This window comes from Populus alba, chromosome 11 (genome assembly GCF_005239225.2).
Source record: "Populus alba chromosome 11, ASM523922v2, whole genome shotgun sequence".
NCBI lineage: Eukaryota > Viridiplantae > Streptophyta > Magnoliopsida > Malpighiales > Salicaceae > Populus > Populus alba.
The window spans coordinates 22,031,011-22,053,741 of NC_133294.1; the positions used below are offsets into that span (position 1 = coordinate 22,031,011).

The 22,731-nt window shown below is 36.4% G+C and overlaps 2 protein-coding genes across 11 annotated transcripts; both read left to right on the forward strand.

Annotated features, from left to right (window-relative positions):
• The first annotated feature begins 283 nt into the window (after positions 1–283).
• LOC118040838 (uncharacterized) lies at positions 284–6,510 on the forward strand. Of its 7 annotated transcripts, XM_073412384.1 has the most exons (14): positions 284–591; positions 1,705–2,297; positions 2,589–2,773; positions 2,906–2,986; positions 3,075–3,116; positions 3,218–3,262; positions 3,762–3,866; positions 4,230–4,356; positions 4,474–4,554; positions 4,779–4,904; positions 5,194–5,256; positions 5,337–5,444; positions 5,565–5,669; positions 6,346–6,510. In XM_073412384.1, exons 2-13 carry the CDS (start codon positions 1,964–1,966, stop codon positions 5,663–5,665), a joined length of 1,398 nt encoding a protein of 465 aa, XP_073268485.1. In that variant the 5' UTR covers positions 284–591; positions 1,705–1,963; the 3' UTR covers positions 5,666–5,669; positions 6,346–6,510. The 7 variants fall into 7 exon arrangements, 6 of the variants coding, with proteins under 6 accessions (XP_073268485.1, XP_073268483.1, XP_073268487.1 ...); XM_073412382.1 differs by lacking the exon at positions 6,346–6,510 and having other exon boundaries at positions 286–591; positions 5,565–5,972; XM_073412385.1 differs by lacking the exon at positions 6,346–6,510 and having other exon boundaries at positions 290–591; positions 3,780–3,866; positions 5,565–5,972.
• Positions 6,511–10,606: 4,096 nt separating this feature from the next.
• On the forward strand, positions 10,607–21,280 carry LOC118040772 (vacuolar protein sorting-associated protein 54, chloroplastic). Of its 4 annotated transcripts, none has more exons than XR_004686191.2 (19): positions 10,607–11,574; positions 11,898–11,960; positions 12,052–12,131; positions 12,708–12,825; positions 13,309–13,386; positions 13,987–14,143; positions 14,306–14,394; positions 15,257–15,513; positions 16,442–16,613; positions 16,697–16,780; positions 16,880–17,295; positions 17,616–17,769; positions 18,277–18,358; positions 18,523–18,602; positions 19,101–19,262; positions 19,769–19,836; positions 20,342–20,422; positions 20,547–20,809; positions 21,028–21,280. XR_004686191.2 is itself a non-coding variant. In XM_035047797.2 (18 exons), the coding sequence occupies exons 1-18, from the start codon at positions 10,768–10,770 to the stop codon at positions 20,680–20,682; spliced, it is 3,084 nt and encodes a 1,027-aa protein (XP_034903688.1). In that variant the 5' UTR covers positions 10,607–10,767; the 3' UTR covers positions 20,683–21,280. The 4 variants fall into 4 exon arrangements, 2 of the variants coding, with proteins under 2 accessions (XP_034903688.1, XP_034903689.1); XR_004686192.2 differs by having other exon boundaries at positions 21,047–21,280; XM_035047797.2 differs by having other exon boundaries at positions 20,547–21,280.
• The last annotated feature ends 1,451 nt before the right edge of the window (positions 21,281–22,731 follow it).

The following is a 22,731-nucleotide window of genomic DNA, read 5'->3' on the forward strand; positions in this document are numbered from 1 at the left end:
CAGATGATGTTTCTTTATTAGCCTTTGATTTTTGTTATTAATTAATCTTAATGGTTAATGCTAATGCTTGGTTATGGGTTTTAATTCTGAGGAAGATTGCTGTTTTTTTCCTTCTCTTTCCATAGATATACAAGAAACATGAACTCCCATCGATTCCAATTTGTGGAACTTCTAATAACTGAAATCAATCCATGTAAGTGAGAAAAATTCTTAATTATTTTGAAAAGAAATAAAAAAACAGCCAAAGGAAGCAATACTTTTTTTTATATATATAATGTGAATAGAGAAAGAAAATGATAGGTTATAGAATAATATAAAACTATATCTTCCAGGTAACTCATCTAGCAGCTTATAGACATTTAAAACAAGAAGAAGACTTTGGTTTTGCAGTTTTCGACATTGCAAGAACTGCTGTAATGGCGATGTTAACAAAGATTACCACTGTATTGTCTAGGTTTGTCTGTTTTTCTCTAGGAATTTGCCGTCTAGTAAAGCACTCGAAACTACTACAACATCACTTCACTGTGTCTCTTCTCTTCAGTCTCCATTGCCATCATCACCAACATGAGACCTCCCAAAGCAAAGCCTCAGGTTAGTTGGTCTAAGCCTTTTTTCTCTTTTTTTCGGCCTGCCTTAATTTTCCCTTATGAATTCATCGTTAAGACTGTTAATATTCAAGGGTAGGAAGTAGTGTTGGCGACAAGCATATATAGATATTGGCCCAGTCTCGAAGTGATTCTTCATAACCCACCGGTGTGAGGCATGGGGCATGACGACACCTTGCATTTGGTTAGCATCCTAGAAAATAATGGATAGATTTAAAAAAAGGAAACTGTTTGGTTGAAAAAAACAGAATCAAAATACATAAAATAAATGTCTTTAAAATAGTACTGGAAAAAATTTCTGTACTTTCACAACATAAATTATAGAGATACATGTTCTTTTATTCTCGCTGTCTTCTTTTCTTCTGTTACAAGGTGATAATAATCAAGTAATCAAATGCTTGTCAAAGCTGGATTAAGAACACCCTAACCGTTCAAAAGAAGAAGAAGAAGATATTGGCACATATGATCATTCCTTTCAAGATTCGGCAATAATCTTATTAGGGTATTTATCAGTTTCATAAATTAGATTAGTTATATTTAGTGATTTAGAGTCTTGTTCAGAACAGTAGTATTTAACAATTTAATACTTTGTTGAATACCCTTTTTTGAGGTTGATTTAATTTTCAAGTGAACAAATTGTAAGCAATCATTAACCATTATGGTTAGAGATTTTATCATCCAAGAATATTATACGCTCATTTTGCTCAGAAGCTTTGAAAGTTGGTTCAAGAACATAGCCAATAGGCCTATCTATGCATATACCAGGCTAGTACATAAACTAGCTTCTAGAGGATAAAGATCGAGATAGAGTTTCCGAGGCAACATCTAAGCCATGAATTCTCTGCCCCTCGTGTCCTTGTCATATGAAGTTCTTTTTGGAAATCCATTGCTGCCGCACATTTTCTCTTACATTCAGCAGCCTGCCTAAGTTTGTTCGCATCTACAACCTTGCATAGAGTAAAAAATTACTGCGAGTGGTACTGTTAGTTGAGTATAACAGGCGTTAAGAAAGTGATAATGATGGCCAAAATGATGATAGTAATTGGACACACAGATATTCTATTTGCTACCAGTTTGTCATTTCTCTTTTGGCTCGCAGGATTCGTACATTCGTGGCCGAGAGAATCCATACTTTGCTGGTCTGTTAAGAGGTAACGACACTGGCAGCCTCTCCGTCAAGATCAGATATTGGTGATTTGAGAGGAATAAGATTTTCAGATATTCCTGGAAAGTTTAAGGACTTGCCAGTAAAGGATTCAGTCTCAGACATTCTCGAACCCTTCGAGCAGACTACATTTGGGACTTTGTCAAAAGTTCCTAGATCAACATCATTCGAATCCCAAAGTTCTCAATCTGATATGAGCTTTGATTTAGATGGTTCAAATCATTTAGTGAAACAATCCAGTCATGGTACCTTTGAAACAACTGAAGAACACCAAGTTGTACCTTTCCTACCAAGACTTATGATTGAAAAATCATTTGTTCTGAACAAAAGGAAATCAAACCTGTCAAATATTCCACTTCCTCAGTCGGCCGCAACATTTTATAATGGATTTTCCCCACAATTTGAAATTTTGGAATCATGTGAAAGCACCATGAGGCTACATTTATACTTGAAAGCAGGAAAGGATGATGTGAGTGCTGGTGTTCCTGGAAAATTCTTGCATGCAGTGATTGGTTATGATGTCTCAGGTAATTCCCTTTTTTCTAGTCTGACTCTTTTAACTAACTTAATTTCTTGATATTTTCTCTCCCAAAATTCAGTCTTTTACTTGTCACTGGTTTTTAAGATCATGCACCATTCTTCCGCACTCATGAAGATTCTTGCAGAAACTTAGCCTACCGGGAATTGAGTTTGGGAACAATGCTATAACTTAGTCTACTCCTTCTACTTTCTTGAAACTCAGGTTTTGAAAATTCTAAGCAATTGTAAAGGACATGTAACTACAATTGTGATGTGACTTGCATTTTCTTCTTTTATAGACGTTGGATCCATCGCTTCGACCATCATGTATGCTCTCTACTTGAATGAGACAATCAAAAGTGACCAGTTCTGCACTGTACCTATCATTAATATGAAGAGGACAGACCTAAGTTCTCATGCAGAACTAAAATGGTTTCTGGATTCTTGTCATATTGATGTGCCATCCTTACTTTTCGTAGATGAGGTATTCTTCGGAACTAAATTGGTTGCTGGGTTCATGTCATATATGTAGCTTAAACTACAGATTTAAACTAAAGTTTAACCAACTTACTCGTGTTAAAGTCTGCTCTTCTGAATTGTTGGTTACATCGAGCAGATTGATCTGTCATACTTTGACCTGTTCGGGTGTCTCAAGCTAGTGCTAGTGAATGGACACAAGCTCCCAACAAGACAAGAGGTAGTGGCTCATTGGAAAAATTTCTTATGTTTTTAAAACAGCTATTGGTAAGTAAGAATGATATTTATTTGTGTTTCTCATTGAACAGGCATTAAAGGAAGCGGTCGTTGAAGTATTCAATTGCAGAAAGGTGAATTCTTTTAGCTCAGGGTGGTTCTCTTCGACATTTCTCTTGTTCTTTCCATTGGTTTTCATAGAGTGAAATGACTAAAATTTCTGTCTGTTTTACAGGGTGAATCTGTGTATCCTTGGGTTGAGACTGTTACTGTTGATCAGGTATGATATTTGAAGCTTTGCAATCCATATAAATTAGATCAATTGAATGACTAAATGATAGGTAATCTACTGCATATCAGAAACTCATATTGCCTTTGCTGTGGAGATGACTGCTGAGCGCCGGGCCTACTCTAAGCTAACCTGTATCATCGTGCACCATGAGCACTTTGTTTCTTTTCTTGTATACTTCCAAGTATTTGTTTCTTTTCTTATATATTTTAATTTTCTCCCATATCGATTCCCTTTTGAAGAATGAAAGCCTTCCAAATCCTGGTTGCTAGCCTACTTTGTGGACTATGAATCCATGCATGAGATTAATCCTAAACACCGCTGAAGTAAAGAAATGAAAGGCAATCTAGAAATAACATTCCATCCAAAGTATTATTTTGCTGGTGAAAACTCGGACAACTAAGAATAGAAACAGAGTTCATGTGCAAATTTTTCTGCCATCTCGATGCTTTAACTTCTCTGTTACCACTCTGAACAAGTGTGTGATTAGGCTATTGCTTCTGCACAGGACTGCTTATGCTGTAGCCTTATTGCTGAAAAGTTATTCCTGACTTCACCTGAGCTTTTGGCAGGGCAAAGATTCAGTGAACTTTTGGTACCTACTGCCTCTAAAGACAAAATCTTCCATTTTCTTTTAGTTTTCTTCAGTTTTTCTACTCTTATCATCATTTACCAACTAGACCTTTATCTTTATATGTTTCTCAACACCATCACATGCTTACAAAACTATGTAAAGTATAGTAGTGCAAAATCTATATAAATCCTGCCTGAGGGTTTTCTCTTCACATCTTCTTTAATTGTCAGTTGGATTTGAATAACTTTAAAACAACAGAATCCTGTATTTCCCTTCACTTTATGGTTTACAAAAGGACAGGCTACCTTGGACAAATATATGAATGTTTCTATTCAATCTTGACTTTTCAACCAAATTTCTTAAATCTGGCTATTTTTCGATCAGTTAGCTGGCATCCTAATGGATACTGGAAACCTTACTAGTCCTCATTGCACTACCAAAGACAAGTACATGGCTACTTTGTTACTCAATGGCGCTGGTCGCTTCAGATCCAATGGTCTTTATCAAATAAGTGAGTCTCTTTTGGCCTGAACTTCTATTTTGTGTTTAAAGTTTGCTGCAAGCAATTGAAAGCTTGTGTATGTGCTGCTTTTTCTCTAATCTTTGAGCTAACTCCTTGCTTTTGCAGTGAGATACAAAATGTATGATATCTCTGATCTTAAAGTAGTTGACATATTGCGCAAGGATTTTAAAAAGTGGACAAGAGGAGGTCTGGACTTTCGCTTTTCTCCATATTTATCATTTAATATGCAACTGATTTATGACAGTGCCAGAACAAGTTTTCACTATTGGCCTGAGACATTTTAGAGAAAGTAGTTGTTATCGAAACTTTTCACCTTGTTTGTAATAAATTTTATCATTTTGTTCCTTATGCCTTGTCGTGAGATAATTTTTTCTCTGAATAAAGCCTTTCGTATGCTTGCAATTGACCAGGTAAGCCAGATCCTACTGGTTCAAGATCGATGGTGTCAAATATTGGGATGAGCTCCATTGGCATATCACTGGACCAGTTTCTTGCTCATGAACGTTCTTCGAAAGAAGAAATCAAGTATTTCCAGCGTGAGTAACTGCATAAACATTTAGAATTGAAATCTAATTTTATGGACATATTCTTGATTAATGATCAACTGATATCTTTGCATGGTCAATCTAGCATATTGTTAACACTTTAACAGAAATTATTTACATGGGGGCTCATGCAAATGCCAAAATGTTTCCTGTTCTTGTGCTTTCTCCCTGCTTGTCATTAGCTTTTACAATGTCTTCTAGTTAATAACATTTCATCCATCCATTTATGCGATGGCATTTGACTATAAGTTGCCAATACTACTTTGTTGCTAAATCTCAGAGTCGGAGAAGCTTCGGTTACTCATGATTGTATCAGGATATTATGATGCTGAGAAGAACTTCAAGTTATGAAGAAATTCTTGGTTTTATTATTTCTTTGTTTGTTTACTGAATTTATTCTTATGCATCTTTTTGGTGTCACTTAGAGGGAGATACTGGTCTCTGCTGAATCTGTGGAGCTTATGAGGAATCTGCTATCCTTCTTCAGTTCAAATGCCTCCCATCTGCCACTCAAAGCTATGCATAGACCAAGTTGGTTTTTCTGCATTATGTGGAGATTATTTAGATATGAATAGAGAATATTTCTTTTCGGCGTTAAACGCAGGTCCACTCTTATACACTAAAACCCTCTTTCACTTGTCGATCATGCAGGTCTCAGAGATGACATGAAGGCATTTGAGATTGACAAAGTTACATCAAGAAAGACTATCGAGCGTCTCTTGGAAGAATTTGGTGGGGCATCAAAAGGCTAATGTGGTTAGTGAACAAGAAGACAGCAAGAATGCAGATACATAATTGTCACTCCAATGTGGAGATACATAAACAAACCAATGGAGAAGCTTCTAATAAATTTAAAGAAAAGCATCTGTCCATGCCTGCAGAATTCAAAATGAATTTTTCCCTTCTAATGCATGATCAAATCAAGTCCTCTTATTTTTGTTTGGTTCCGCTCTTCGAATTCGATAGGCCTGTTTTCTCTTGCCAATCTCACATGCTTGTCACTGATATGAGCCTGTAGTGATAGAATTGAAATTAAGGAGAGATTTTTGTTGGCAATGATATCCATGTGTATTGAAGCTGGCAGAATAGAAAAAGAGTACGTAGCAGCATTGAAATTTTGCAGCATGCTAGCATCAGAAAATGATCTTTGCAACTTCTTTTGTTGGGACATGGCCTGAGCATAATATTCTTGGCTCATTTTCAAATCTTTAAAGTGAAAACCTCTGAATTTTCTTGCAACCAACAGCCATGGTTTCATTGTCAAGTATGTCCTTCTCCCTGTATTTGCACCATTTTTCTTCTTGACTTTACTCTTCAGCCTCCAAAGTCACAAGTCAAATTCACTCTTGTTTTCCATTAAAGAGACTGTTTCTATGGACAAGCTAATGAAGTCTTGTTGCTTAGCAGAAAGTAATTCTTTTCTACTCTGCAGTTGCAGCTGAAGATCCTGAATTTGTTTTTCCACAGCATAAATCTCAGTAAATGGTGGCAAAATGATGAGAAGCAAGGATTTCCATGATGTGGCAGAATTCAATTTGAAGTCAGAAGCAGAAGTGACAGGATTAGGATCTCTCACTTATGAGTTCTGAATTCTGAAGACTTTGAGTTCTGAGTCTTCTAAACAAGAATTATCTATCTTAGATTATGTCTCAGATTAGGATTATTTTTATTACCGTTGCAATGTTTTTTTAGAACTCCAGTTAGATTACAATGTGAGACTATATAAATAGCCAAGGTGTTTGAACATTCATCAAGCAATAAGCAATAAGAAAAATATCAAACACCTTCAGAAACCTTTCTGAAACTATTCTCAACTTCTAACATTCCACGTTCATCGAGGAACATTTGCAGGTCTGCATTCACCTTTTCCTGAACTTGCTTTGCCACTTCAGTTTTCTTCTTACCACTGTCCAGCATGCACCTGCTATAGAATTTAACAGAATCGGCAATATCGGCAACATCAACCTGAGCCTCAATAGTGAGACCATCTTTCCCAACTGAATTGACTTCGCCAGCAAGTCCTAAAGTTCCTCAAATTCTTGATCATCAACAAGATCCCCAGCTTTCATATTGAGCAGCTCACTTAATCTCTTTCGGTCTTCATCAAAATTCTTTTCATAAACTTCAGAGATTTTGGGTTTTGGAAGTCGTCTGCGAGGAACCTGATACTCTGCCGGACCTTCTCTTGGACTTTGCTGCTTCATATATTCGCAGAAGCTTCAGCAAAAGCTGGAGGCTGCAAAAAATTCAAATTAAGTATGTTACTTTTAAAGTTAATCAAATGTAAGTAAGGTTTGAGCAGGAATGAAAGTTAACCTTGTCAAAGAATTTGTACAATTTGGAACTGATGATCTGGGCTCAGTCTCTATTGTTGGGGTCTTGCAACTTGTAGTTGTTTCAGTCATAACTACAGGCTCAAGGACAGTTTCCTTTGACATTTCCTGCTGATTGCCTGAGTGCATTACTTGGGTAGAGAGAGAAAGAGAGGTTTCTTCCACAATTCTTCTGAAGCCTTTTGAAGGTTTTCAGGTTCATTGTAATGACTTTCTTGAATAACCTCTCCTGAGTTTTCCCTTTTGTCAGTATCCTGCTCTAGGTGCTCTTTCCCATCTTGAGCACTATCTTGAGGAATATCTTGCTCAATTTGGCACTGACCAAATAAACATGAGGAATATTTTGTTTCTTCTTCTTCTTCTACTACCTGTTCTTTTCTAGATAGTGTTTTCTGTTATCATCTTGAGTTCTTCTGTGCCAGTTGGTTGACAGCAGCTACAGCTTAAATCCTGAACCAGTTCAGGTGTTTGTAAACCAGAGATCCACAGATTACACTTAGTAAATCTTGATATTGATATCAGGTGCTTTCAAGAATAATACAGCCAACTGAGACAATGAATTTAGCTTTGTAAAGTTAGCATTGATTCTTTGCGAGCTTGTCTCCGCAACACGCCATTGTTTGAAGCTTTTCCCCAGAGTATAGCTCTTCTAAGTTCTCCAATCTCTCAAACAAGTTCACAGGAACCCTTTCTAGCTGCTCGCACGATCTCAAGTCCAGCAATCTTAACCACTGAGATCTCCTACTAATTCATCCCGCAGTTCTTCAATAGAAGAACCATGAAGGCTTCATAGCTTGGCCACTCCTGAAACTCCATGCCAGTTTTCACCAAGAATACATGCTCTCCTTGCGATGCTATCTGGACAGAAACGTGGCGAACCAAATCATGCTTTCTCACATGTTCTTCTTTGTCAGTGTCTAACATCTAGTCACGTCCTCAGTAAGAATTTCGTGATCTTCTAGAAATAACTTGGCCTTGCTTTCCAAATAATTATAACTCATCTTAAGACAAGGACAGACATTTTCGTCTCTGTAATTCGTCTCTACAGAGACCACAAGGATCTATTTAAGATGTCGAAATGCGATTTCCCACTTCTCTATAGATTTTTCCACCTTTTAGTGCCTTTCCCACCACCACAATCACCACAATTGCTAAAGGAAATTCCTTGCATTGTCTTCCAACTTTCTTTGCCACATTGCACAGGGCAAAGTCTTCATCACCTAGATTGGATTTGGTTTTGAATAAATAATTTTTCTCTCTGACAACCTGTAATGGCCCTTAAATTTTTGGTGTCAAAGAACATGGAGAAAGATCAAGAAATAGATTTTGACAATCACAAGATGGCACAGTCAATCCATGGTGTCAAAGAACATGGAGAAAGATCAAGAAATAGATTTTGACAATCACAAGACGGCAGTCAACCCAACTCCAATCAATCTAAAAAATAGCAATGAAGCTAGGATTAAGATCTCATTGGTGGCAATGAATCGACTATGTCTATATCCTTCAGATGCAATAATGAGGAAGTACGTAGTTGGGATGCCAGTGGAGAGTTGGAAATGAGGGACAAAGCTTTGGACAAGACGCGTAGCTAAGGCAAAACAACCAGTGGAGAAGTTTGATGGGCAAAAATCATACTAAATGGAACATAACTATATCAACTCTTGCAATAAAATAAAATCAGAAGTGATATGATATATTGTATAAATAATGAATCCTATATATTGTTCTATGAATTCATTCATAAGTCATGCATTTTACTTGACAAATCATTTTTATCAGGTCAATATAGTTTTTTTTAAATGATATTATTTTAGTTTTAGTTTATAATTTTTTAATTTGATTTGACAAAATCTTATTTAAGTTTGGCCAAATCAACCAAGTTGCGATTCAATTTGCTAGGTTACTTGAGTTTATGAAAAAACAGGTTGAAATAAAAATCCAACACATATCAAACTCCAAGTTGCAAAATCATTGAATCAATATGTCAAGAGAGTTTCATAACTATTAGATAGGTAGTCTGCGCTATACTGCAGGTCGAGTTAAATTTTTTCTAACTTAAAACGAGGATGTCGAAGAAAAAAAAAAAAAGTCCCGAGTCGACTCGAGTTCACTTAGCTAATTCGCCACCCATAATATGAGATCAGGATTAAAAAAAAAATTAAGATTTTTAAAAAGATCCTAAAAAAATGACCGAAGTTAAATCAATAAAAAAAACATCAAAAGAAAAGCCGAAACAATTTAAGTCCACTTGACTAATCCATGACTTAAAATAACCTCACATAAAGGACAATGAGGAAAAAAAAGATGAGATTGAAAAAAACAATCAATTCCAAATAAAGAACTACTAGAAAAAAAAAAAAACTTTAGTCAACTCGAGATATTAGAATGGAATAACCCCACAAAAAGAAAAGTGAAAAAACCATAAAGATCAAGGGTCAATAACTTAATGTCAAGGGATAAAGTTGAAGAAAAAAAATATATAAAAAAAAAACCTCAATAGACCTGTGACTTGGGATAACTCGCAGAAAATATAATGAAAAAAAAATCATGAAATTCAAGGGTTGATAACCTAAAGTCAAATGATGAATTTTAAAAATAATCAATTTCTTTTTTTAAAAAAGGCATTAAAAAATTATTAGAGTTACATCAAGCTAATATTTGAAATCAATAACCTAAGTCATGAGATCACGAATCACATCATAGAAGACAAACACTTAAAATATTACTAAGATAAATTCATAATTATTTAAAATTAAAAAAACAAAACAAATAATAATTAAAATATTAAGGACTAAACTGACATAAAAACTAAATGAAAGAAAAAAAATGAAGGAGAAAAAAATGAAGGATTAAATTAAAAATTAAAATAAAATAAGAAAATGATAAAAAAAATAATAATAAAGAGAGTGAGAACCAAATTAAATAAAAAAATTTAATGAAATAAAATAACGAGAAAAAAAAATGAAAGAAATAAATAAACCAAGAAAATAAAAAAAATAAAGAAAAAAAATAAATATAAAAATTAAATGAAATAAAAAACATGTTGATAAAATTAAAAAATAAAACTTTAAAAACATTAAAATCAAAACAAATAACAATAAAAAGTTTTTAGAAATCTTGATTTAATTGGTTTTCAGCACTCTAGTAATAATATAGCGCCACAGTAGCAGTACATGGGTCCCACCAAAGAAGTAAATCGGGAAAACCGAAAGGACTCCCACTTTCAGGCTTTTTATCATGAACTGGCCCATCCGTCCAAACCATTATAAGACGCAGCCCAAATATCACCCTGGCCCAACCCATTCTTCATTGGCCCAATCACTTCAGATCCTTCACCCTCTCCTCCCTCTTTCCCTCCCTCCCTCCCCTCCCTCTGTAAATGCCTTTCCTTCACTTCAGATCCTAAATACTCCTTTATCTCTAGATCCAACCCTCTGGAATTCAATTATATTCAATTTCGTCCATTTTCATGCCTTCCATCAGATTCCTAAATCCCTAGATACACTGCAAGCAAAGCCATGGATTCTCTCCCATCCTTCAATTCCAATTCCAATTCCCCTCTCAAAAAATCACTATCTGATACCACAAATATCCAAAACCTCTCCTCCATCCTCAACAACCCTCACTCCTTCAAATCCACCGATCCCTCCGCCTGGCTCGGCTGGTGGTCCTCCTCCGCCACTCTAGCTCCTCCTGATTTCTCCCCCATACTCCCCAAACAACCGCCACCTGATATTTCCCGATCGGATTTCCTCCCCTACTTATCTGCTGTCTCCGACACCTACTCCCGCTTCGAAGACATCAAAAACCACACTAAAAATAACGACCTTGATCAAGAATCGAAGTCGGATTTGGCGGATGCGGAGTCCAATTCGGATTTGGCTGCTGTAGGGCAAGGAGAGGCGCTGGTTGCGTGTTTGAGGGAAGTTCCGGCACTGTATTTTAAAGAGGATTTTGCGTTGGAAGACGGGCCCACCTTTCATGCCGCGTGTCCGTTTAGCAATGCGGCGGCGAATTTGATGTTGCAGGAGAAGTTGAGTCAGTATTTGGATGTGGTGGAGTTGCATTTGGTGAAGGAGATATCGTTGCGGTCGAATTCGTTTTTCGAAGCGCAAGGGCAGTTGGAGGATTTGAATGGGAAGATTGTGGAAGGGTGTGAGAGGATCAGGGAGTTGAAGGAGACTATCAGGGTTTTGGATAAGGATTTGGTGGAGTCGGCGAGGGAGATTCATGACCTGAATGTTAGTAGAGGGGATTTGGTTTCTTTGCAGAATAAGTTGAGGCTTATTTTGTATGTTAATCAGGCTCTCTCCACGCTTAAATTGGTAATTCTTGTGTGTCCTCTTGTTTTTTTTAGTTGGATTTAAGTTGAATTTGTTAGTGTATTTGCTCGATTGTTGTTTTCCTTATCGAGTGAAGTTAGAAGTAACTGATAGGAATTAATGTATGACCATAGATTAGGTTAATTAGGCTCTTTTGGTGCTTTAATCGGTAATTAGCATTGCATATTGTTTCATTAATTCGAAATTTGAGAGGGAATGATGGGCCTATTCATAAATAGGTTTGTTATGAAAAATATGTTATAGAAGTGTTGCTCTTCGGTTTTCTTGATGATTTGTAATGGAAGTTAATTTTTTGTGGTATACAGCTTGTTGCATCTGCAGATTGTGCCGGAGCATTGGATGTTACTGATGATTTGCAGCAGTTCTTGGTATATTTTGATTTATGGATGTAATGAGAATTTTGATTGAGTTACATGCATATTGTTTTGCTTGAAATCTTATGTTTTCTGTCTTTGATAGGATGGAGATGAGCTGACTGGTCTACATTGTTTTCGTCACCTTCGGGATCATGTGGCAGCTGCAATAGAGTCCATAAACAGGTATCCTTTTTTATTCTTCTGAAAATATGACTGCATCAGTTATTTGCCAATGTGACCTGCCATTTGCATTGGTTTTGCTATTTATCACTTTATGCTCTTCATATTTGCCAAAATGACTGCATCTCTCCATAGATGATATGGTTTTGGGGTCAAATTTGGCAATGGGAAATGTCAGGAGCAGACGCAGAAGGGTTGTTCTTAAGTTGGAAGAAGACTTATGATTGATTGAGCTAGAGTTTCCTGATGAGGTCTCCAAATGATGGGCAGTGTTAAGGGGGAGGGGGTGGATAACAGCAATGGCTATTAAATAAGCTTTTATCTTGCTTGGCTTCTGCTTATGGGATTTTATGGTTTGCCTTAAGTTTATTAAGATTGGCTGGTCCTAGTGCTCTGTGTACGATGTCTTGTTCTTTTATTTGTATTTGCAATTTTGCCAGTTATCAGGTCAAGTAGTTAACTGTGAGAAGTGTGCTGCTTGTTACATAATGCAAAACAAAATGTCATATCATTTAATTTAGAGAGGGAATGTATGCCATTTTGTTGGTCTATTGTAACTTATTACATTTGTTTTTGTAGCATCCTTTCAGCAGAATTTATGCGAGCTTCAATACATGGTGCTGGGGATAAAGATTTGCTTCTTTTATCCAAAGCAAAAGCCAGGGATTCCATATATATGAATGGAATAGATGAAGAAGTAAGCTTAATTTCACTTATCCATTTTCTTCTTTTGACAAAGAACATGTGGTTTTTTTGGTACTTTAGTATGATTATATTTATAGACATGAAAGCATCCATTTGAATTTCATGTCATTTTAAGACGTTTAATACAGCATGTAAATTATTTAGTCTATCATGGCCTTGAGTCATGAACTACGTCTTACCTTAAGATTCTCACTCCAGCACATTTAAGCTGCACCTTTCATTGTGCTTGTTCTTATGATATTGCTCTTTTTTGTGATTTCTATTACTATCAAGCATATAAAGTTGGAAATAAGTGACTGTTGTTGGTTTTGCACTTGATGTCCGTGTACCCCATCTCACTGATGCTTGTGATTTGCCTAATAAAATTTTTCTAGCTGTTCTTCTGCAGACTTTCTAATGATTAGTATATCTATTTTAGTTTATCTTCTTTATTGAATTTTGGTCAGTAATGTCTGCTGTTCTTTGTCATGTTTAGCAGGTTAAGTTGGATGATGAAGAGATGTCCAATTTTCGAGATCGTCTTCTTCCTCTCATTGTTGGGTTACTCAGAACTGTGAGTTTTATTTCATGGAAATGCTGTCTCTGAAGTTAAATTTTTCCGCTCACAATATTTTGTTTGAAGAGTTGGCTCATGGACCTGATGTAGGTTCCCCTTGTTTTTATTCTGACCTGCCTTTGTTACAACTTCTGTTGTTTGTTGCCGTTAAACACTTATATAATTTTACTCTTGCTGTTGATATTTACTCCTTGGTTCCATATCTTGGTTCTTGTTTTAGAATTTTATATGAATTACCCAACATGAGTAAATTTTAAGATATTCACATTGATAGAAAGGCTTAACTGAGAGAAACAGGAAAGAACTGTTTGGGCATAGTGAGTTTGTAAGTTCAAATTCCAGAAATCAATATTGTTTCCAGTTTGGGTTGGATAAATTTCTGGTTCTACTTGTATCCAATAAGACTCTTCCAAGTTATGGTCATACTGAAGTCAGATCCTGGTAGGGGCTGTTGGAGATAGTTCCATCCTTCAGCATGTTTGTAAGATGCTAGTTGTTATTAGTACTGCAATTTGAGCTTATCAGTAATGATTATGGGGAACTAGTTGACTGTGCTTGGTTTAGCACTGGATTCATTGTTTCAATGATTTCTTTCAGGCCAAGCTCCCCCCTGTGTTGAGAATATACCGAGATACCCTTACAGCCAGTATGAAAACCACCATTAAGAATGCAGTTGCAGAGCTGCTTCCTACCTTTTCAGCCCAATCTCTGGAGTCAGATCTCACACCTGCAGAACGAACAGCAGATACAGATGGTAAGTACATAATACTAGATTTTAACACTTCCCCCCTGAGTTTATTAATTCAGAAGTAACTTGTCTATTTTCTTTAAGATGCACTTTTGATTGCAGACAAGTTACTTGGTATCTGTTTCTGCTCCTTTCTCTCTCCTTTTTTAACACTTCCGAGTGACTCAGGTGGAGGTTTATCACTTGCAAGCAAGTTAAGGAGCTTGTCATCCGAAAATTTTGTGCTACTTTTAAGTGCTATTTTCAACATTGTACAGGTAATGTATACTTCACAAGTATCTTCCTCAATACATAGTTTCTAAGGTTCTTGATGATGTACTAGATGTGATTTTTTACTTTAATTCCGATATATACTGGCCAACTGAATGTAATGAAGGTGGATTGTTGCCACCAAAATCTAATTTTTTTGTGGGGGCATAGTTGCTGGATTAGGCCTTGCTCAAAAGAGTTTGTGGTTTACAAGCTGTACATTATAATGAGGAAGCTATCTTATGGACTCAAACTGAAGTGTTGAGTTTGCTTAAACTGTGTAATCATAGAGCTGAGTGTGCTTGTCTGCTAAACCTGCTTGTGATTTGATGATAATTTTAATGAACTATTCATATAATCATGGCACATGAACTAGCATGGAATACCCAGGTCAGAATTTGTGTTTGTAGTAGATAGTAGCTACCCTGCACCTTAGCCTGTCCAGTGGTCCAAGGTTGATTGGATGGATGGACTGGTTGCAAAATTATGGGGGGCTTTAGCCCATTTTAAGAGGTAGTCTATTTGTAAGACTAAGGGAACCACTTTTCAAGAAACTGTTACACGTCGCATAAGCCAGTACTTTGAAGTTCTAACAGTATGATGTAATCCAATTTGCATTTTTTCATTTTTTTTTCACCTTCTTTCCTTTGTTTGGGGTTAATTCTTCAGTATTGTTTTTTATATATATTTATAAAAACTCATACTTAGGTTGCTAATTTCTAATTATGCTTCTGGTGAACTTGGTTTGAATTTTGACTTGTTGATTATCATAAACATGATTTCATAGCTTGATTCAATTTTCTATTTTTCTCTCATTATGTGCCGTTTAAGTAAGAAGTAATATGATTTATTTTCTTTTAGTGAATGCAGGCACACTTAGTGCGGGCTGCTGAAGTGAAAAAGGCAATTGAGTGGATTATGTGTAGCGTTGATGGACACTATGCTGCTGATTCAGTTGCTGCTGCAATTGCAGTTGGTGCAGCAGCTGCTGAAACAGCTCATGAGAGTGATGGTCTAGGTGGTTCTCTTCTCCCCTTTTCTCCACAGAGAAGTATTTCCAAGTTTGCTTCATCTCAGCTGAAAGCAAATGATGCAGCAAGTCCCTCAAATATTTCAAGAAATTTTAGGTGAACTCTTGTCCCTTTGTTGTGATAGTTTTACAATATTATCTGAGTGATGTTAAGCTTTTAAGTGAGAGTAACACTATATAAAAACACAATGTTGCGTGAGTCACTACACAACATAAATAATGGCTGGGCTTATAATTTTGTACAATGTTATGGTTATTTATTTTATGAGTTCGTTCATTATATTTTCCTGTGATCAGATCTGTTATAATTATAATTTATCTTTATGGAAATTTGTGGGTTGCTTCTATTTAATGATCTGAGTTCAAGAGCTATGTTTCGTGTTATTTGTGTATAACAACTTTTCATAATAAAAGGTGCCCTCTTCTTCATTTTAGTTAAAGAGCAATATCTTGGCAAAGAAAAGATTTAAAAACTGTTATGAAATTCCATATAATGAAAACCAAAGAGATTTTAACAGGATTAGTTATGTTTTTCCTTCACCCTGATCTATTATGGAATAGTATAGTTGAGCATGAATTTATTTGGTATCCCTTTCTCACAACTTGAACTGAACTGGGCATCAAGTAACTTTCCAGCTTAGAGTGCTGTAAAAAATAGAATCTGATGTCAATAAACTTGAAGAAGGTTGGGAATGCCTCCATGTTTGGAGGTACTCTCCAAATTGCTGATGATGATCAGAAGCTCTGTTGCGATGATGGGTTTTTCAAGTTGCCCTTGTTGTACTTAGCCACTGCCTGGCTGCCACTTCTCTTATAGGCTGGTATTTTGGCCACCTTCAAATCCCATCTAGCCATTTGATGTTTGAGCAGTGCCTGCTGAAATAAGACTGGCAAAGAAGGGAATGTTGAACCTTCAGTTGGGTTTTCCAGTTTCCATCCCCAAATTATTGGTGTTGATTCATTTTTATTTGCATTAAAAATTTGTTGAATCTTTGTAATTTTCTGAAAGTTACAATCTTTGACAGAGCCGATGTATTGAGAGAGAATGCAGAAGCTGTCTTTGCTGCTTGTGATGCTGCTCATGGAAGATGGGCAAAGCTCCTTGGTGTCCGTGCTCTTCTTCATCCAAAGTTGAGATTGGTGGAGTTTTTAAGCATATACAACATCACCCAAGATTTTATAACTGCCACTGAAAAGGTATTCAGCTATTTAGTTTTCTATAGAATGAAAAAAATTTGCTGTTCGTGTCTGTGATGCTGTTTGTACGCTAACATAAACAGATTGGTGGAAGGTTGGGTTATAGTATTCGTGGAACAATGCAATCACAGGCTAAAGCTTTTGTTGATTTCCAGCATGAAATGCGAGTTAGTTTCCTTTTCCAGCTTCTCCTTTATTTAGGTCTTTGTTTTTTGTGAGACCTTTGCAATTTGTTTTCAGGCTAACCTTTACCTTGATGGATGTAGATGACAAAAATTAGGGCAGTGCTTGATCAGGAGATGTGGGTGGAAGTAGATGTCCCTGATGAATTTCAGGCCATGGTTGCTTCATTGTTTTATTCTGAATCTGTGGGCCTAAATGACACTCAAGGTGATGCGACAACCAGATATGGTGAAGTGGGCACAGGCAATGATGGTTCACTTGTGATTGATGCTGAAGCACAAAATGCTGAACAAGAACTTGTGCAAATGAACTCTACAGATATATCTTTGGAAAATTCCGTGCAAAAGAAATCTACTCCCTCAACAGAGGCAACTGAAAGCAATAAAGTCATAGCTGCAACTTCATCAGCTCAGAGTAACAATCATAATGTGAAGGAGCGTGGAAAATCTACTTCCCAAACACTTTCTTGTGGAGGTGTTGGTTATCACATGGTAAACTGGTTAGTTTTCTTGTTTTACCTTTTTTTTTCAGTTTTTTGCATGTAGTTGCGAATTCCTCAACAAAATCTTCCTTATTTCCTCTAGAAATCCTTGCATCCCATGCATAATTAATGCCATTAGTTATTGCCAGTGTGGCTTGGCATTCCATTACTTGATGACACTTTACCTTTCTCTTGTGTATTTGACTGATTATCATCTACAGATTTCCTTACTGTGTATTGTTATTTTCATTTTGCTAACTTTTTTTATTTTTCAACCATCAAAAGAACTTTCTGAAGCGAACAATTTGCTGATGCCATTTGTGTTTATTCTTTCTCAGTGGCTTAATATTGCTGAAGATGTTGTCAGAATACATGGATATGAATAATTTTTTGCCAACACTATCTTCAGAAGTTGTTCATCGTGTCGTGGAGATCTTAAAATTCTTCAATACAAGGACTTGCCAACTTATTCTTGGAGCTGGTGCCATGCAGGTAAAAGTCAGATTTGCATTCTACAATTTGTTGTATTTTAATAACCTAATGCTCAGAAAAAAGGTCCAAATTTTCTGTTTAATATCATTTTTTGCCAACATTTTCTGGTTAATATCATAAAGACAAACAAAGCTTTTTTTTGTCTTGCATGCATTTATGATCTTTGGTCTGTCAGTTATTCCAGTTTGTAGACACAGGTAATAAATAAGGGAATATTAAAGATTTGAGTTCTGACACAAGGTACTTATTAGATTGAATGTACTTATTTGATATCTCATCCTTGATAGCTTTGAAGTGCTCCACTGATTCCCCAAACGCCACCCTCTTGCCTTGAATGGTTTCTTTATCTATCTTTGTGCCTGTCCACAAACTAATATACCATGCACATTTTATTCTCTCACTCTTCCTGTTTGCATTATTTTATTTTATACTCTTTCATTTACAATCAATTTGAAGTGAGCTTGGTTGCTGATTTAGCTACTAAGTGGGGTCTATGTCATGCTGCAGGTGTCGGGTCTGAAGTCTATTACGTCAAAGCACTTGGCCCTTGCTAGTCAAGTCATCGGTTTTGTATATGCCATTATTCCTGGTAGGTTGATAGACTGAGATGCTGGTACCTCAGCTAGTTAACAAGTGTTCTTGTTCCAAATTGTTATGTGCATGGACAGTCTTAAAGACAGCTTTTTTTCCACTCTTATTGCGAGCTCTTCATTCATTATCTGAAGTTTCTTTGTGCTTCCTGTCTGAGCAAAGAAATCAGGCGAGTTCTTTTCCTTAAAGTACCCGAAGCACGGAAAGTATTACTGTTGTCAGAGATTGATCGAGTTGCACAGGTAGGTGTCTATTAAAGCTGCTTCTTCAGCTAATATTATGATGCGTTCAACTTCAATTGATTAGTTCTGTTGCTACTGATTGATGGTGTGCATGAGACAGAAACTTTTGAAATCTTCAAATTTGATAATGCATGCAATTTATGATGAGTTCAAGCATCATGGTTGTCATTGGGCCATGGTACATACCTTTGGTGAAAGGAACACATAGCTTCTTCATGACAATGAATTCATCTATTGACTTATAGTATTTCTACCCCCCCAGTTCAATATATACATTTCTTCTTTTTTCTTTCCCAATCATATCAAGTTACATCCACTGCACATAGCTCTTCATGTTCTTGGAGAGGGGCGGATGATGGGGGTGAAGATCTCATGGAGCTGCTCTTTCAGTGCCTTTTTTTTTAGGGATTCTTGTAGTTTGGAACTTAGTTTTGTGTGTGGATGCACAGACGTTTATGTTTAGTTTCATATATCACAGGGCTTTGTTTCTTAATTCAGGATTACAAGGTTCATCAAGAGGAGATACTTACAAAGCTGGTTCAGATAATGAGGGAAAGGTTGTTGCATCATCTACGTAGTCTGCCTCAAATTGTTGAGAGCTGGAATAGACCTGTAGATACCGATTCACAGCCTAGTCCTTTTGCTCTAACGCTTGTAAAGGTACTAATTGTAAATTGGAATGTTCCAACTTCGAAACTTCCTATTACACCAATAGCTTGTGTGTCCTCATACTGTAGATTTTGGCAATTTGGAAATTCCAAATATACCTACTCTGATCACATAGTTTAGGAAGACTTAAGTGTGGGGAGACATGGCAGGTTGATATGCAGATGTCTTTTCACTGCATAGAGTTGTTTGGTGAATATTTACTGCATGCTAACAGTCCTCAATTTGATTCCTGATTATGAATACTCAACTAGTGTGGCTGCCTATATTGATATGGATAAGTGTTCCACCCCCGATGGTAACTTTGTCTTTGCTTGTTTAGTTAAGAACATAATCTAGAAAATTCCTGCTAAAGGCCTTATTTAAGAAATTTGAGCTCGAGTGCCTTTTAGAATCAGCACAATATTAGAATTTGGGAGGTGCTTTTTTACTCTTTACAGATGTTCAATCAAACTTTTCCTAGGAGGGTTGGACTTAAATGGCTGTTCAATTTGTTGCAGGAGGTTACCTATCTTCAACGTATCTTATCTAGAACTTTACATGAAGCAGATATCCAAGCAATTTTCAGGTGAGTTTTAAATTTAACTTGGTGAATAATACTTGATTGCTACAATGTCAGCATATACTTTGGTGTCTATGCTGTTCCATGCTACACAATGTAGAGTATGACTTTCATTTCATGGTCGTGCAATGCATGGTCCAATGATGAAAAAAAGCCTGAGGTAAAAGTCTTGAAGTTGATATTGAGGCAGTTTTTGTTGCCTCTTCCTGCTCTTTGTTTTTTTCTTTAAACAGATTATCTATTTAATAATCTTCTTGAACTGAAATTGGCTTCAATATGTGGCCTGATTAAACAAAGAAAGTCATCTCTAGAATGGATGCATGTAGTTCTAACTTATTTTCTAAGAATGTTTTTGATGTTAAATGCTTCCACAGTATCCAGAGCATTATATCTTGATGAAAAATATATTCTCATGAAAACAAACCAAGCAAATCTCAAATCCCAAGAACTTTTTTTTTCCATTGGATTTTGAAGAAAATGCTTATTCCTGCATTGCAAATGATTTTTTCAGGCAAGTGGTTACAATCTTTCATAAAGAAATTTCAGAAGCATTTTCACGGATGGAGATCAGCAGTCAGCAAGCAAAGTTCAGGTACTGCCTTTTATTTATTCACAAGTGCATCCAGTAGTATTCTGCTTATTAAATGGTGTCTTCTTCTGTGTGGAAAATCATTTTCCTGAGCTAAAGTTGTCTTTATTTGTGTTCCATGCAACAGGCTTCATCGGGATATTACACTTATCCTTGGATGCATCAGATCATTACCTTCTGGTAACTTGAGTGAATCGGGTACCCTGAATTGGGGACAACTTGATGAATTTTTGGTTCAAAGATTCGGGTCTGAAGCTGGCTGAAAAATGTCATCATCAGGTATCAAATTGGTTGCTTGTCTAGTGTGGCTGTAACATGATTTTTATGGAAGATATGGGATGATAGAACCAGCTCTCAACTTATACAGTTACCTTGTAGCATAAATTTGAGGTACTTCTCTGTTCTGCGTTGTCAAGCTCTTTTATCTGCTGCTTGTATTCTTTTTTCATCCTTCAGGGGGGGTAAAGAATTCAAATTACTATGAACATAGAAAAACCATCAAGATACTGGATAGATGTACCATCCCCTTTTTGGAATGAATGATTTTCCCTGCCAGATTCCGTGCATGGAAAAGTTTGCTGGTTTCTGATCATTGGAATTCATTTCAGGTGTTTTGATTGCTTTTAGGTAAATAGTTGACAGCATATGTATCAACATTGAAATGTTGCAGATGGAAGTGTCTTTGAAGCAGAATTTTTGTAGGAGTTTGCAGATAATACAATTTTTTAATTGTTTGAAATAGTGAACAGCTGGTTCTAGCTATCGAGTTGTTCTTCCATGTGCCGTTTTCAGATGCACTTGATTGCTTAATCTTGAGATAATTGTATTCTAGTCCCATAAACACGATTTCATTTTTCATTTTGTCCGTCTTCCATTCTTTCCTATCTTCATGTACTGGTTCATAAATTAGCCTGAAGATATCATCAACTGCGTTTAATTTGCAAAATTTCTACAGGGTGGGTACATTGTCAATATGGTTTGTGTATGCCTTTATATATATATATATAATTTTTTAAATCTTGGCTGCAAACAGCGATGGTGCTGTGCAAACAATGTCTTATTTTATCTCTGGTAATGGGGAGTAGTGTGTGATCTAGTGCAAGTCTCTGTTCACTAAAATTCATTAAAGCTGCCTTAAGTGTGCTCCTACTCATTTTATCATGAACACACCTACGTAGCGTTAGCAAAAGAAACGGTTGTAATTGAGATAGAATAGACATGTTTCCTTGTCTTTTTGTTTTGGAAATACATAAATTTACTTCAAAATTATTTTATAGATGAAATTATTTATATATTACTGTCTCTCTAACCTAACATATTTTTGTCCTATTTTATCTGTTTTTCCTGTTCTATCATATTAACCAAATCTTGACTAAAACACAAGAACATAGAAAAGCTGTAAACATTTCTCCAAAATGAATTAAAATAGCAATAACATTCTTTCAGTTTTCAAACTGACCTTTAGTTTTCTCTAGTCCTAAGAATGTCACCGTTTATATGTTCCATTTTTTACTCAGAAGCAAATTCACCATTAATGACATTTGATCCAGCAACTACTTTATTCCCTTCAATTCCACCAGAAAATTTCACGAAACTCCTATTCTCTCCTCCCTCCCATCTCTGTGCTTCCCCCCATCACCTAGGCAAACTTGCCCTGTATTGTTTCCACTGCTGCTAAGAACCACCAAGAGATGTTTCCTTTGTGAACACGAACATTTATATGATCAGCAGGTTCAGAATCGATGCAAACTGAGTTGGTATAATTGAAAAGATCAAACCAGTTTCCTGTTGGGAAGTAGGCATCAACTGAAACTGCTCCTGATGTCAGGACAGGTGATACCATCACACCTTTACCGATTAGAAACCGTGAGTTGATTTTGTAGGTTTGGATGCCTAAAGGGAATGAAAAGAAAAGAGGCCACGCTATGGGGGTCCTGTTAGTGTGTGCCTCGTGCATTAAGGTGTAGGGTATGGAAGGAGGGGATATCGCAGGCTGATAACCTTCTTGGCTGATGCAGCAACAGGCTCCCAGAGATCAAGCTGTCAGCGATTTGAACCTTTGTTTGAATGGCCTCTTGAAAAGGAGTAGAGGGCACCAAAGTTTAAGGAAAATTTCAAACAAGAATTTTTTACCTGAATCCATCGTCGACAGAGAAAACCGCAAATGACAGCACCAACCATTGGGATTCCAAACAGTCTGGAATTCAGAATCGACCGGATAAAGTATGCCAAATATTCCCATCTAGCAGCGTTGTCTCCAGTCCATTGTGCTGCAGGCCAAGCTTAGCCCACGCAAGGACGGCCGTCACGTT